At 43.0% G+C, this 12,893-nt stretch overlaps 1 protein-coding gene and 1 long non-coding RNA gene across 5 annotated transcripts in view; one reads left to right on the top strand and one right to left on the bottom strand.

The window, feature by feature from the left end:
- Positions 1-1,304: 1,304 nt before the first annotated feature.
- On the bottom strand, positions 1,305-3,189 carry LOC116981065. The gene is made up of 2 exons (XR_004414156.1): positions 3,054-3,189; positions 1,305-1,782 (listed from the first exon to the last, which is right to left on the bottom strand). It is a non-coding gene; the product is annotated as an uncharacterized LOC116981065 (long non-coding RNA).
- The window catches only part of smad7 (SMAD family member 7), a 44,085-nt gene continuing 33,434 nt past the window's right edge, over positions 2,243-12,893 (top strand). The window contains exons 1-3 of one of the 4 annotated variants that reach the window (XM_033033684.1): positions 2,243-3,601; positions 4,713-4,766; positions 11,913-11,987. In XM_033033684.1, the coding sequence (XP_032889575.1) occupies positions 3,100-3,601; positions 4,713-4,766; positions 11,913-11,987 (631 nt within the window). In that variant the 5' untranslated portion in view covers positions 2,243-3,099. The remainder of the gene's footprint in view (positions 3,602-4,712; positions 4,767-11,912; positions 11,988-12,893) is intronic. The other 3 variants (XM_033033709.1, XM_033033701.1, XM_033033693.1) reach the window with 3 other exon arrangements.

Genomic DNA, 12,893 nt, shown 5'->3' on the forward strand with positions numbered 1-12,893 from the left:
GAAGTCGCCATGTCCTTGTCGCAGTTCTCCAGTCACAACACGTTAATCATGTGACTATCCAAGTCGGGAACTGTTTAACGTATTTTCTTTCTAATCAGGCCATGCGTACTTAGGTCAATTGCAGCTCACTGTTCAGAACCGCATGGACATGCATTACATGCTCCTGATCTAAGCTCTGCTGAAATCGAAAAGACAACCAGATCCAGCAATCATAAGTGATAGGTGTATTTGGCCCATCAAGCCTACTCCGCCATTCAGTGGCAGACTGGGTCTAAAAATATTGGTTGCCAGGAGACAAAGGGGGCCTACTTCATCAGGGGCCCACTTGATATAGGGGGCCCACTTCATCAGGGGCCCACTTGATATAGGGGGCCCACTTCATCAGGGGCCCACTTGATATAGGGGGCCCACTTCATCAGGGGCCCACTTGCCATCGGGCAAGCTGACACCCTGGCCAGTCCGCCACTGCTGCCATTCAATCATGACTATCCACTGGGTGTGGCCAGCAATGACTGCCTCGCCAACTGTCTGTCTGTCCCTTCCTTCTTTGTTGTTTTAATAGTATGTGTTAATTGTATGTTTTTAGTGTTCTTAAGCTTGTTTCATGTGGGGGGGGGGGGGTGCGGATTGGGGAAAACTTTTTCTAATCTCTTACTTTGACGGAGATGCGATTTTTTTCCATATCGTATCTCCGTCCACACTGTGGCCTAACGTCGACCTCGGAGCACCAACCGCGGGAGCCTGCGGACTTTAACATCGTGGAGCTCGCGGTCTCTGGTTAAGAATGTTGGAGACCGACTTCGGGAGCTCCTAGCCGCGGGAGCTTTGATCGCCCTAGCCGCGGGAGCTTCAATCACCCCGACAGATGTTTCAACTGCCCCGAGAATAAAGAGGAAGAATATAGTTTGGACTTTATTGCTTTCCATCACAGTGAGGAATGTGGGGAATCCGCTGTGGTGGATGTTTATGTTAACTTTTATGTAGTTGTGTGTCTTGATGCTTTTATTTTAGAGTGACTGTATGGTAATTCACATATTACTGTACCTTAATTGGTACACGTGACAATAAAGGACCTTTGAAACCGTTGACTGATCTATCTTCCCTTCCTAACCCCATTCTCTTGCCTTCTCCCATAACCCCAACACCCGTATAATTCAAGAATCTATCTATCTCTGCCTTAAAATATCCACTGACTTGGTCTCCACGGCCTTCTGTGGCAAAGAATTCCACAGATTCACCACCTCCTGCTGTGGGATTCTCAGGGGAAAGGCCCAGATTGAATCTGTACTGCAAAATTAGTAATCATAATCATACTTTATTAGCCAAGTATGTTTTGCATCATACGAATAATTTGATTTGCCATACAATCATACCATTAAAAAGCAACAAAACACACAAAATGCATTTTAACATGAACATCCATGAACATAGTGCATGTGCTGCTTACTCTTAGTGTGTATTGTCCACTCGTATTTCAGATTACAGCCCATGAATTTCCAACAATGATCTCAGTCCAGCAAGGTTTAGAGTTTGGCTCCATCCAGTTCCTAATCTAGTGATAACGTCACATTCCCAGATGACACCCAGCCCTGTCATCCAGTCTTGTATGAGCGATAACATCATCCAACAAATTTTCCTACATCGTTGGCACAAAATGAACGCAAGTTGTTGTTGGCTCAGGCGCGACGAATGGCAGTAGTGTGGATACATGTTAGACCATAATCTCGGACGGTGTCAATCAGCGTTTGTGAGGCATAGTTTCACAACATTCACTTCAAGGCACTGTGAAGAAACAGAAAGTTAACGTTGACCTAGCTATCTAAAACGCACAAATGAACCGTGTCAAAGGTTGAAGGCAGCCCGCAAGATTCGATTCACATCTAATTCGCCCTGTCTCTACACGTAGCATAGCAACGTGCAATAACCAAAAAAAAAACCCCACAGTCGGCGAACACAACCTCGGCGCCGTTACCTAGTTCCGTGCAATGCACAGAATTCCAGTGGAGGGGGGAGTTTCTTTTTATATATACAAGAGACAAGAGAAGCAAGTTTCACTTCTCAAAATTCCAGTTGATCGTCCGGGTTTTTTGTTCCGCTCCCCGCATTAAAAGTGCATGAAATGTTTATGCTATGTATTAATAGTGGTTTAATGTTCACAGTGGTTTGCTGTAATGGTGCCGTGTGCGTTGAAAGGGGGGAGGGGGGGTTTATAAGTAAAAAGGTCTGTTAGTAATGTGATCGCTTGTTTGCGTAACAATCACTTTAAACCGGGGGCCGCGACAAAGTGTCTAGACGCACACGTGATCGACCGCGCCAATGCGCAGCCAAACCAAGGGCTTGTAAATTTCAACCCTTGTGTCAGTTTCAGCCAGGAGTCCGGAGGCTCGCAGAAATCCACAGGCGGATTGGAGTAGGAGCTGCAAACGGCGACAAACTCTCGGGTTATCTTTTTTTTTTCCTTCTTCCAACCCCACCTCGGATGATTTAAAAAAATATATATCAATGTATAAAGAAAAGGGATTAAGTTAGTAGTGGGAAAGCGACAACCAGGAGCACGTTCAAGTCGAGCTGAAGAGAGAGAGAAGGCAGGAACATATTAAACCAAAAAAAAAAAAGACACTGCCTGTATATCCGTGAACGCGGAAAGGAAGACGGGAGAACGAAGGAAGAAAACGATCTTCACAGTCATTTAAAGAGCCTTGCCGGCGGATTAAGGGTTTGGATTAATCTATCCAAAAACCTAGGAAGGAACAAGGGACCGCTTGGTTTACGTTTCAATGGATACATATTCTTGGTTACATTTTTTCTACTTTATATCGGTGGGTTACAATGCATGATTGTATCTTTGGGGAGCCGCACTAACCCATCTCCCCATTTATATATATTTAATTGCAGCATTGTTTAAACCATTTTTTTCCCCGAATCTTTTATTTTTAAATCCCTAAAAAAAAAACCAAGGGGGTGGCGTAGCTACGGATTCGTGCGGCTGTTACTGTGTTGTTGCCATCGGGAACAGGCTGGATTCATGTTTTGCGGGTATGTTTTTGCTGTACCTGGCTGGATTTTAGCAGATTTCTCTCTGGCGGAGCTTCATCTCGCATGTTCAGGACGAAACGATCGGGTCTTGTCCGGCGACTTTGGAGAAGCCGTGCGTTGGGAGAAGCAGACGGGCAGACGGATAACGAGGGCGATGCAAACCGGGGAGGAGGAGGAGGGGGAGGAGGAGGCGGCAGCGGCAGCAGTAGCGGTGGGTGCTGCGGGGGCAAAGGGGCGAAATACACCACCTCCGACCCCGAATTGAAAACCCTTACTCACTCGCTGCTGAAAAAACTGAAGGAGAAGCAGTTGGAATTATTGCTGCAAGCGGTGGATAGTAAAGGGGGAGCCCGAACCGGCTGCCTCCTCTTGCCCAGGATGATCGAACCTAAACTCAGCAAACAAACTTACTCCCTACCGGTACTGATCTGCAAAGTCTTCCGCTGGCCTGATCTAAGAAACTCTTCGGAACTGAAAAGACTCTATTGCTGTGAATCATACGGAACCAACAACCCGGATTCCGTCTGTTGTAACCCACACCACCTTAGCAGACTCTGTGAATTCGGTAAGAAATGCATGACATACTTCATTATTTTATGTTTTAAACGAACATCAATTGGGCTGCGTTTTTAAGGCTCTTGGCCGTTTTACGACTTCCCCACTCGTTTGAATATTGCAATCACCTGGTCCACCTTTTATGGAGCAGGGAAGATGTTGCAGCAATGTTAATTTTAATTTTTAATTCGACACAATGACCTCCAGTCCTTTACAAGCTTATTCCGAGCCAGTTTTATGTACATCACTGAAACATGCCCTTTTTAAAAAAAAGAACACTGGGTTTTATTAATCTTACGCTCAATACGATTTAAGAAGTTTGTATTTGTCTCCTGATGGTTTCCATTTAAAATCGCTATTTTAAATAATATATTTTGCTGACAATCTAATGTGATACAATATTAAGAATTAATTCCCGGGGAACCGACTTTAAAAGAGTAATGCGGTCCAAAACTAGTTAAGGCAGAGTTTGTAAAAAGATTTGGATCACTCTGTCCGCAGATTTAAAATTGCCATAAAACCAAACGTTACTGGGATCTGAGTTGAAAGTGTAAATTATTACACGCAGGCAGAGGTATAGGAGTGGGGTCATCGTTGAAATTTTTTAATGTCTCCAGTATTTCTTGGAATTAACTGAATGTCAAGAATTATTGTTTAAATTCGCATTCCTTTGAGGACGGAAGTCATTTCAAACATCCTATAAATCGCGTTATATATATCAATCAAGTAGATAAAAGTTTTTAAATGACAAGAGAGAAAAAAAAAGTTGTCTGTAAGACTTGTCGCCGCGGTAAATGGGTGATTTTCCAGTTAGATGGCGCGGTGAGATTCTCAGGCCGTCTGATTCAGTAGTAATTTCCAGAGTAGAAGTGTTTACGTGAGCCAAGGAGGGGCGATTAGACACACAAGTTGCATATCAGTGAGACTGGCGCCAGGCTGACTCTTTTGTTTATGTGACTGTTAACTATCAAGGCGATCGCCGCCTTTTGCTGTTCTGCCTCCAGCACCAGAGTTAAGACAAACAGTTTACGAAAGAATGCCGGCTCTCCTGCCAGTGTTATCATAAGTTTCTATCTCTTCTCATGGCTTTGCCCTTTTCTCTTTTATTTTTATGTTTCCAGAGTCACCCCCGCCTCCCTATTCCAAATTCCCAATGGACTCTCTCAAACAGTCTGGTAAGTCTTGTGCTCGTTATTTATGATTTATGTATTTTTCTGCATTTTTAATATAGGCTCCACTCTCAGAACCCCTAAATTTGTAACAATGTACATATACTTATGGAAAAGAGTTGTGACGATGTCTTTAACAAGACTAGCGGGTATTTCCATGAGGTTAAATCCTGGGGAAACGGGCGAGTGTAGACAATGTTATTAGGAGTTCCCGCTGGGAGCAGAATTGGTAGAAAATCGAACCGGCAGGATTGTTGATATGGTCAGGTGATCATTTGGGGGGGGGGGGGGGGGGGGGGGGGGGGAGAGAGATTTGTTCTTATCGTGGCAATAGAATCCATTTATTATCTTACGGTAAAATAGCATAATAAATGCACTTTGTACAGCTTAAGGCAAGACACCAAGCATGGGTTTCACTCTGGCTGCATGAAACAACTGTAGGATTGATTACACGTGGAAAAGATTATCACCCTCTCCTTTATGTATGGGGAAAAAAAGCAGTGGATCGCATTTGATATGCGAGTTATTAGGTTCAACCCATATCATTCCTGGGTTTGGTCAAGTTACTGCCTGTCACATCTCAGGGCCACCATCTAACCCATAATCTTCTTCTCAGCACATCCACAGCCTATACAACAAATAAGTTGCTGCTATAACCAGACTGATCTTCTGCACAGCAAGCTCGCACAGGTTGTAATGGGACAATGACCAAGTGTTCAGTTTTAATGATATTTAATTGGTAACTCAATGGATCTCAATATTTTTTATTTTTTGCCTCCTGGAAGGGTGTGAGTGCTTTGAAGATGATGCAGAATAATTTTATTAGAACAGTGAATTAGAGGGTATAAACTATAAGGAGAAGTTGGAGAAACTTGGATTGTTTTCTCTGGTGCGTGGGAGATAAAGTAGAGACCTGATGAAAGTATATAAAATTATAAAAGGCATTGATAGGGTAGACATGGAACTGTCAAAGACCAGAGGACATAGCTTGAAGGTTAGAGGGGGAAAGTTGTAACGGGCAAGTTATTTACATAGAGAGTGAGTAGTAAGTGTCTGGAATGTGCTGCCAGTGCTGGTGGTGGGTTTAAGAGGCTTTAGGTAGGCAGACAAAATGTGTAGGAAGGGACTGCAGATGCTAGTTTAAACGGAAGATAGACACAAAAAGTTGGAGTAACACAGCAGGTCAGACAGTATCTCTGGAGAAAAGGAATGGGTGCCCTTTTGGGTCGAGGCGTCACCCATTCCTTTTCTCCAGAGATGCTGCCTGACCCACTGAGTTACTCCAGCTTTTTGTGTCTATCTTCTATTAGATAGGCACATGGATATGCAGATAATGGAGCGATATGAATTACATGCAGTCAAAAAAGATTAGTTTGACTTGGCATCATGCTCAGCACAATCATCGTGGGCTGAAGGGCCTGTTAATGTACTGTAAAGTTCTATGTCTAATCCAGGATCTCTGCAGCTATTTGCACTGATTCACTGTTATACTAGCTGAGGAAACTGACTTTATATAGATTGGGGATCTAGTCTTCTCATTCTATATGATGCAGTACTTTTAATGTCTTGACTTTTCGTTAAGAACAACCCAACTGTATAGGTGTGGGCTCTTTGGTCTACCTGTGTTCTTGCTCTACCTTTGGTGTGCAGCTAAACTGGGCTTCAGCTGGGAGTCGCCTGCAACACAACAGATTAATCAAATGAGAAGATAGACACAAAATGCTGGAGTAACTCAGTGAGTCAGGCAGCATCTCTGGAGAGAAGGAAGCGGTGACGATTTAGGTCGAGACCCTTGATGAGAGTTGGTATTGAGCAACAACATTCATGAGAAAGCTTAGAGTATTTCTGTGTATGGGGAAAACCAATGAAGGTTTACAGTTATGAATCTTGTGTTCTTTTCTCAATAGGGAACACCCCTAGATCTTTTATGATTTCTCAGTTTAGGCATTATTTTAAAGGTATGACCTGTCCAAACTGATCTTTGTGGAGTGTGCAAGAACGAATCTTGAGAAGAGATTGTACGAGTCAAATTTAGTACTTGGGTGTGTGGAATTGCACACATCTTAATTCTCAAGCGCCCTGCTCCACATCTCGCCCACCCATGAAAGCCATATTCATCAACCCCATGGGCTGCCATCTTGAGAGGAACATTTATACTCTGAATAACATTACTCAAGTGTCCGGCGTCGGTGGGTTCTGACTTGTTGGAGCACATTGGTTCTTTGACATGAGTTCAGTCGCAGCAGCACAGGATAGAGAGCACAGCAATGTTTTGTTCGTCGCCAGGGTTGGACAGGGAAATGATGCGGTTGTCTGAAGTAAGCCGCCTTGTGGCACACAGTGCTCTGCATTAGAGAAGAGAAGCAGGAATGTTGACTGTGATATTCCTTTGGGTGAGGTGGGCCGAGATGTATGTCTGTGGAAATGGGTCAATAATGATTTTAAACACGGGAATTATTTTTTAAGTTGCAAGCTGCGGCTCTGTGGCAGCACTCTCAACCTCTGAGTCAGAAGCTTGTGGATTGGAGATCCATTCCAGAGAATTGAGCACAGAATCCAAACTGACATTCCAGTGTCATGCCAGGCTAACTGCTGCACCATCAAACGCTGCTCTATTTGGAATAGTGTTATGCCAGAAAGCTCCCTGGTGTCTGGCAAATATTAATCCCTTCAACCAACACTCATTGCAGTTTGGGAGACCTGCCTGCATGAAAATTGGTTGTGGTGGTGATGATATGTTTGAGTGGCTCCAAAGAGACTCGGGGGATCTTGTTATGAAAGGTGCTCTATAAATGTAATATTTACGTATTGCCTTTGAAATACATTTACTTTTCTAATTAAATAGAGTCATGAAGCCACTAGTTCATCGGATGCTTGACTTTCCATTCAACACACCCATCTTCTGAAGCATCTCATACTGGTGTGCAAGTGCATGGGTGTTCATCACTAGCTTGTTTGTGCCTTGCCTAAAAAGCCTGCCTTTCATGTCTGCTGTCCCCTCTCTTGCCTGAGCAAAGTCGGGAGCCGAGATCTCATCTCCCATGCAGACTGACTTTTATTTCACACTTGTGGTCTGGAGATTGAACAAGCTATCATTCAGGAAAGGTGTCTCCCATCTCATCTTTTCACCTGCTATCCCAATGAAACACTGATTCTTGCCCAAAAGTTGAAAGAAAAACACAAAAATTCTGGAATAACTCAGCAGGTCAGGCAGCTTTTCTGGAGGACATGGGTATGTGACGTTTCGGTATGGGTCCTTCTCAGGCTTTCCTAATTATGTTACAGTCAGCGTATTATGCTTCGAAGATTTGGTGACTTTGTATATAAGTCTGGATGCTCACTTGTCATTGCGTGCGTTTGAATTCATTGTATTAATTGATGGTGTTATCTGAGGAGGTGCTGTCCCATATCTTCATTATTTATGGTCTGGATCAGGAAGTCGAGGATCCAATGGCAGATAGACCTCGGTGTGGACTAGTGAGAGGTTAAAGATGTCAGCAAATACATCTGCACAGGACTTGAAGGCACATCCAGGGACACCCAACAGGCCAGTTGTTTTCCGCAGATTTGCTCTCATTGGTTTTACAAAGGAAGTGTTTTAAGGAGTACAGCTCCTCCCCAGGTTACAGCAGTTCCGGACCTGAGAACTGTTCACAACCCAAACCATTTGCATGTCTGAATTGGACCATGAACCAATTCCCCACCTGGCAGAGATGCCTGCAGTCCCACAGCAGCTCATGTCCAACCCGCTGTTCTATCAAAGGCTGGTGCTTGTTCTTGTGTGGACGGTACCTAAATTGGCTGCTCGTTAGCTGGGGGGGGGGGGGGACCTGTATAAATTTCAAGGAGTGATCAGGCATGAATTAACCGAATGAGTAGAAACAACAAACTGCAGGTGCTGGTTTACACAAAAGTGCTGGAGTAACTCAGCAGATCAGGCAGCATCTCGGGAGAACATGGATAGGTGACGTTTCAGGTCGGCACCCTTCTTTAGACTAAACTAATTAAATAAGTTTGATTTATCTGAATTTAGTACTCGTTCTTAAAACTGTGGCTGCTTTATTCCTACAATTGAACTAATAGTTTTTGGAAAACTTAAGACATTAAGATATTTGCTGAGTTGGGTAAGGAGTAGCCTTTAGTGCTCTGATCTGCATCTTTTGAAGAAATGTCCTAACGTCAAACAACATGTGTTGACCTGTTTATGAGTGCTGTATCTACATCCTCCCAAATGAAAGTTTCTTCTTACAACTAATCCAAATTTCTGCCCAACAGAGGAAATAATAGTAAATTTGGAAACAGATAACAAAACTTGGCCCTTGTAGGGAAATAGACGAGCAGCGCCTGATGTGCCCCATTAGCTGAGTTGGAATAACTTCTTGCAAGTATTGACGTAAAGTCTAGTGTTACCTATGTAAATAGAGGGCCACAATCTGCAGCTGCTTTTATGGAAGGAACAGCCCAGTTACCTTTGGGAAGTATTGCCAACTTTGGCGTTTGGAATCTGAGGAAGAGGTTTCCTTGTGTCTTTTCATTCCCTCATTTTAGAGATGCTAACCATTCCCACAAGTCAAATTGTCTGAATGTGATTTCCAAGGGGAGCCCCATTGTGGTTCACAATTGGGCACTTGCTCGTCTACTTCTATGTCTTGAATCCAATTTTTATTTTTAAGGGTTAACTGCTGCCACTGGTCAGCATCAAGTTGAGACGAACTAGCCAGAAAGATCCAACAGACATTTCATCGCTGCCTCTGTATCAGTAGGGTGGATTAAAATGGTTTACCCACTAAGATTGGTGCTCTTCCTCTGGTACATGGATAGGACAGGTTTGGAGGGATATGGATGAAATGCAGCAGGTGGGAAATGTTGGCCGGTGTGGGCAAGGGGTGGAACAATTAGTTGGGGCGTGAGCAAAAAAAATTTATAATCTATATGCAAAAAATCTGCAATGTTGCAACCATTGTTGGATATGTGACTGCCCGCTTGGTCCCTTTGTTACCCACAAGGATGGCAGGCAGGTCTGACAGCTCATCTCATTTTCCTACTCTGTGCTTGTGCAATCAACAGAGAAGATCACTCCTCAGAGAAGCATAAGAAATACCTCAGAACAGTTTAGGTCGTGAAATCTCCTGAGAAACTGCCTTTCAATAAACACAGACAGTGGATTGGGGAGGGGGGGGGGGGGCTTAACGCATGTTGTCCCAGGATTTGAGCTTTCCCTAATATTTAATTTGTTTTTGAGTGTTTTTTTTAAAAGTTACTCTGATGTAGAGAACAGCAATAATCTCATATTGAATACGAGATATCTCGGGTTGTTAACAAACAAGCTGAGTTTGAGGGGAATTTGGATTGAATGCACTAAGAGGTTGTTGTAGGTGAAAAGTAGTTTTCGTCAATTTTTGTGGAGAGATTTTCAGCTGAATCCTGAAGATATCCGGCACATTATTTGAGTGCAATCGTCTGAATCAACAGACGTTTTAATAGCACAGAGAACAGAAGAGATGTGAAGAGACACACTACAATTGTGCTCAGTCTTAATATAGGCTTGGTCTTCCCAAATAACATACTGCTCTTAAGTTCTAATGAGTCGCCCAGTATTTGAGGTATTTCAATTTGGCTGGCTAGGAAATGGAAATATCTTGGAGAAGAGCCAAAGAAAATGAGCCCACATCACTCCCTCACTATACAGTTCTTACGCTGAACTGTAGCACGAAAAACAAGGCAAACATTTTTTTTAGGAGATGGCTTTCATCAGCGAAATCAAAAGTGAAATGCAGGAAAACGGAAGTAAATGTTAGCTTATTGAAGGCTGAATGAATTCTGTGTTAGTTTACCAAACGCCTTTGCTGTACTTTCAGCAGAAACTGGCTTTTGTAGCATGACTCTGGGATGTGCTCCCCTTATGCAGTATTTCACTACTACCAATCTAACCTCTACAGTACAACTTTGCTGCCATATTTAAGTAAGCCTATGACTGATGCTTCAGACTGCAGAGAGGACATACTTTGGTACATGTCCGGATAAGCTGTGAGGGACATGAGCAGGTGGGTGCAGTGGGGTAGCGGTAGAGTTGCTGCCTTACTGCCCCAAATACCTGGGTTTGATCCTGACTATGGGTGCTGTCTGTGTGGAGTTTGTATGTTCTCCCCGTGACCTGCATCAAAGAAGTACAGATTTGTTGGCTAATTGGCTTGGATTAAAATTGTAAATTGTAGTGTGTGTTGGATAACCATATAACCATATAACAATTACAGCACGGAAACAGGCCATCTCGACCCCTCTAGTCCGTGCCGAACACATAATCTCCCCTAGTCCCATATACCTGCGCTCAGACCATAACCCTCCATTCCTTTCCCATCCATATAACTATCCAATTTATTTTTAAATGATAAAAACGAACCTGCCTCCACCACCTTCACTGGAAGCTCATTCCACACAGCTACCACTCTCTGAGTAAAGAAGTTCCCCCTCATGTTACCCCTAAACTTCAGTCCCTTAATTCTCAAGTCATGTCCCCTTGTTTGAATCTTCCCTACTCTCAGTGGGAAAAGCTTTTCCACGTCAACTCTGTCTATCCCTCTCATCATTTTAAAAACCTCTATCAAGTCCCCCCTTAACCTTCTGCGCTCCAAAGAATAAAGCCCTAACTTGTTCAACCTTTCTCTGTAACTTAGTTGCTGAAACCCAGGCAACATTCTAGTAAATCTCCTCTGTACTCTCTCTATTTTGTTGGATAGTGCTAGTGTGCAGGCATCGCTGGTCAATGTGGACTTGGTGGGCCAAAGAGCCTCTTTCTGTGCTGTATCTCTAAATAAACTAAAACAAGATAATTCTTCTAATTGCTCAACTTCCCTGCCGTTTTAAAGAGGCATTGTTCTTCCCACTAGCTGGTGAGGTTCTTGTTCGTTAATGATGGTGAGATGCTGGGGAGAGGGGGGGGGTTACGATTCCATGTCCACTGGTATCTCCCTGATATCTTGTCGAAACGACTGCTCTTTATGTGCGAGTCTCGTCAATCAGTGGTGCTAAGCATCTTAACTACAGAGACCTCATAATTATTATATGTGACATTCAGGTTGAATGACTCAATTCGATGGCAGGAAATAAAATGTTATGACTTACTTTAATGTGTGTTTTTCCTTTTGCTTCCAGCAGATTTGCCAGGCTCTGTGCCTCCCTCGACTGAAACTGGGGGAACTCATTATACGGCTCCTGGGGGGCTTTCAGGTAAGAGACACTGTAATATTCCCAGCCAGTTAATGACACTGATTCCTCTTGAGTGTTAAAACAGGATGTTTACAATTAAAAAAATAATAATAAAAAATCATTATTTAGTAAAGGATTATTTGTGTGGGGGAAGAGAGGCTGGTGATTCCAGGGGACGTTCTTTATCCTTAATGGCTACTTCATTCTGGTGAAGTTCAGACCTGTCCCTGTCAATTCCCACCTAGGTTTGGAGGTCAAAGTCTCCTTAGAGCACGCGGACGGGAATACCAGAGTATTCAGTTAGCAGGTGTGCTATAATATTCTCAGTTGCATTATTGTGGTAAACTGTGGTATTCCGACTGCACAAGATGTACAGAAATTAGATCCATTTATGTGAAAATTGCACATGAGAAGCGGGCTGTTTTTTGAAGCATGCACCATTTAGTTCTGTGGTTCCACCAAGCAAGAAATTGGATCAGGCATGAGCTGTCATTATTCAGGAAATTATAAACATTTCTTAAAGCAAGGATGTCCCAGCTTTTTTTGTGACTTGCAGTTTGGTGTTCATGCTGTGTACTGTACTCAATCGGCACAATGGGAATGCCCAATGTCCAATGTCTCGGCAATAGTATCTTTTGTCATGTATTCCTGTGTCCTAGAGTATTTTATCTTCTGCACATGCTGTAGCACAGTCGGCTTGGTGTGTAGTTTCCCATGATAGTCATGGTGTTGCTATATATATAGAAGATAAAATACGCTGCAAAATGTGTGTGTGTGTATTTTATATATATTTATATATATATGTGTGTATAGTAGGTGTGTGTATATATGCATGTGTATGTATGTGTATATATAATATGTGTATGTATATATAATGTGTGTGTGTATATATGTATATATAATGTGTGTATATATGTGTGTGTGTGT

Source organism: Amblyraja radiata, chromosome 1 (assembly GCF_010909765.2).
Source record: "Amblyraja radiata isolate CabotCenter1 chromosome 1, sAmbRad1.1.pri, whole genome shotgun sequence".
Classification (NCBI taxonomy): domain Eukaryota; kingdom Metazoa; phylum Chordata; class Chondrichthyes; order Rajiformes; family Rajidae; genus Amblyraja; species Amblyraja radiata.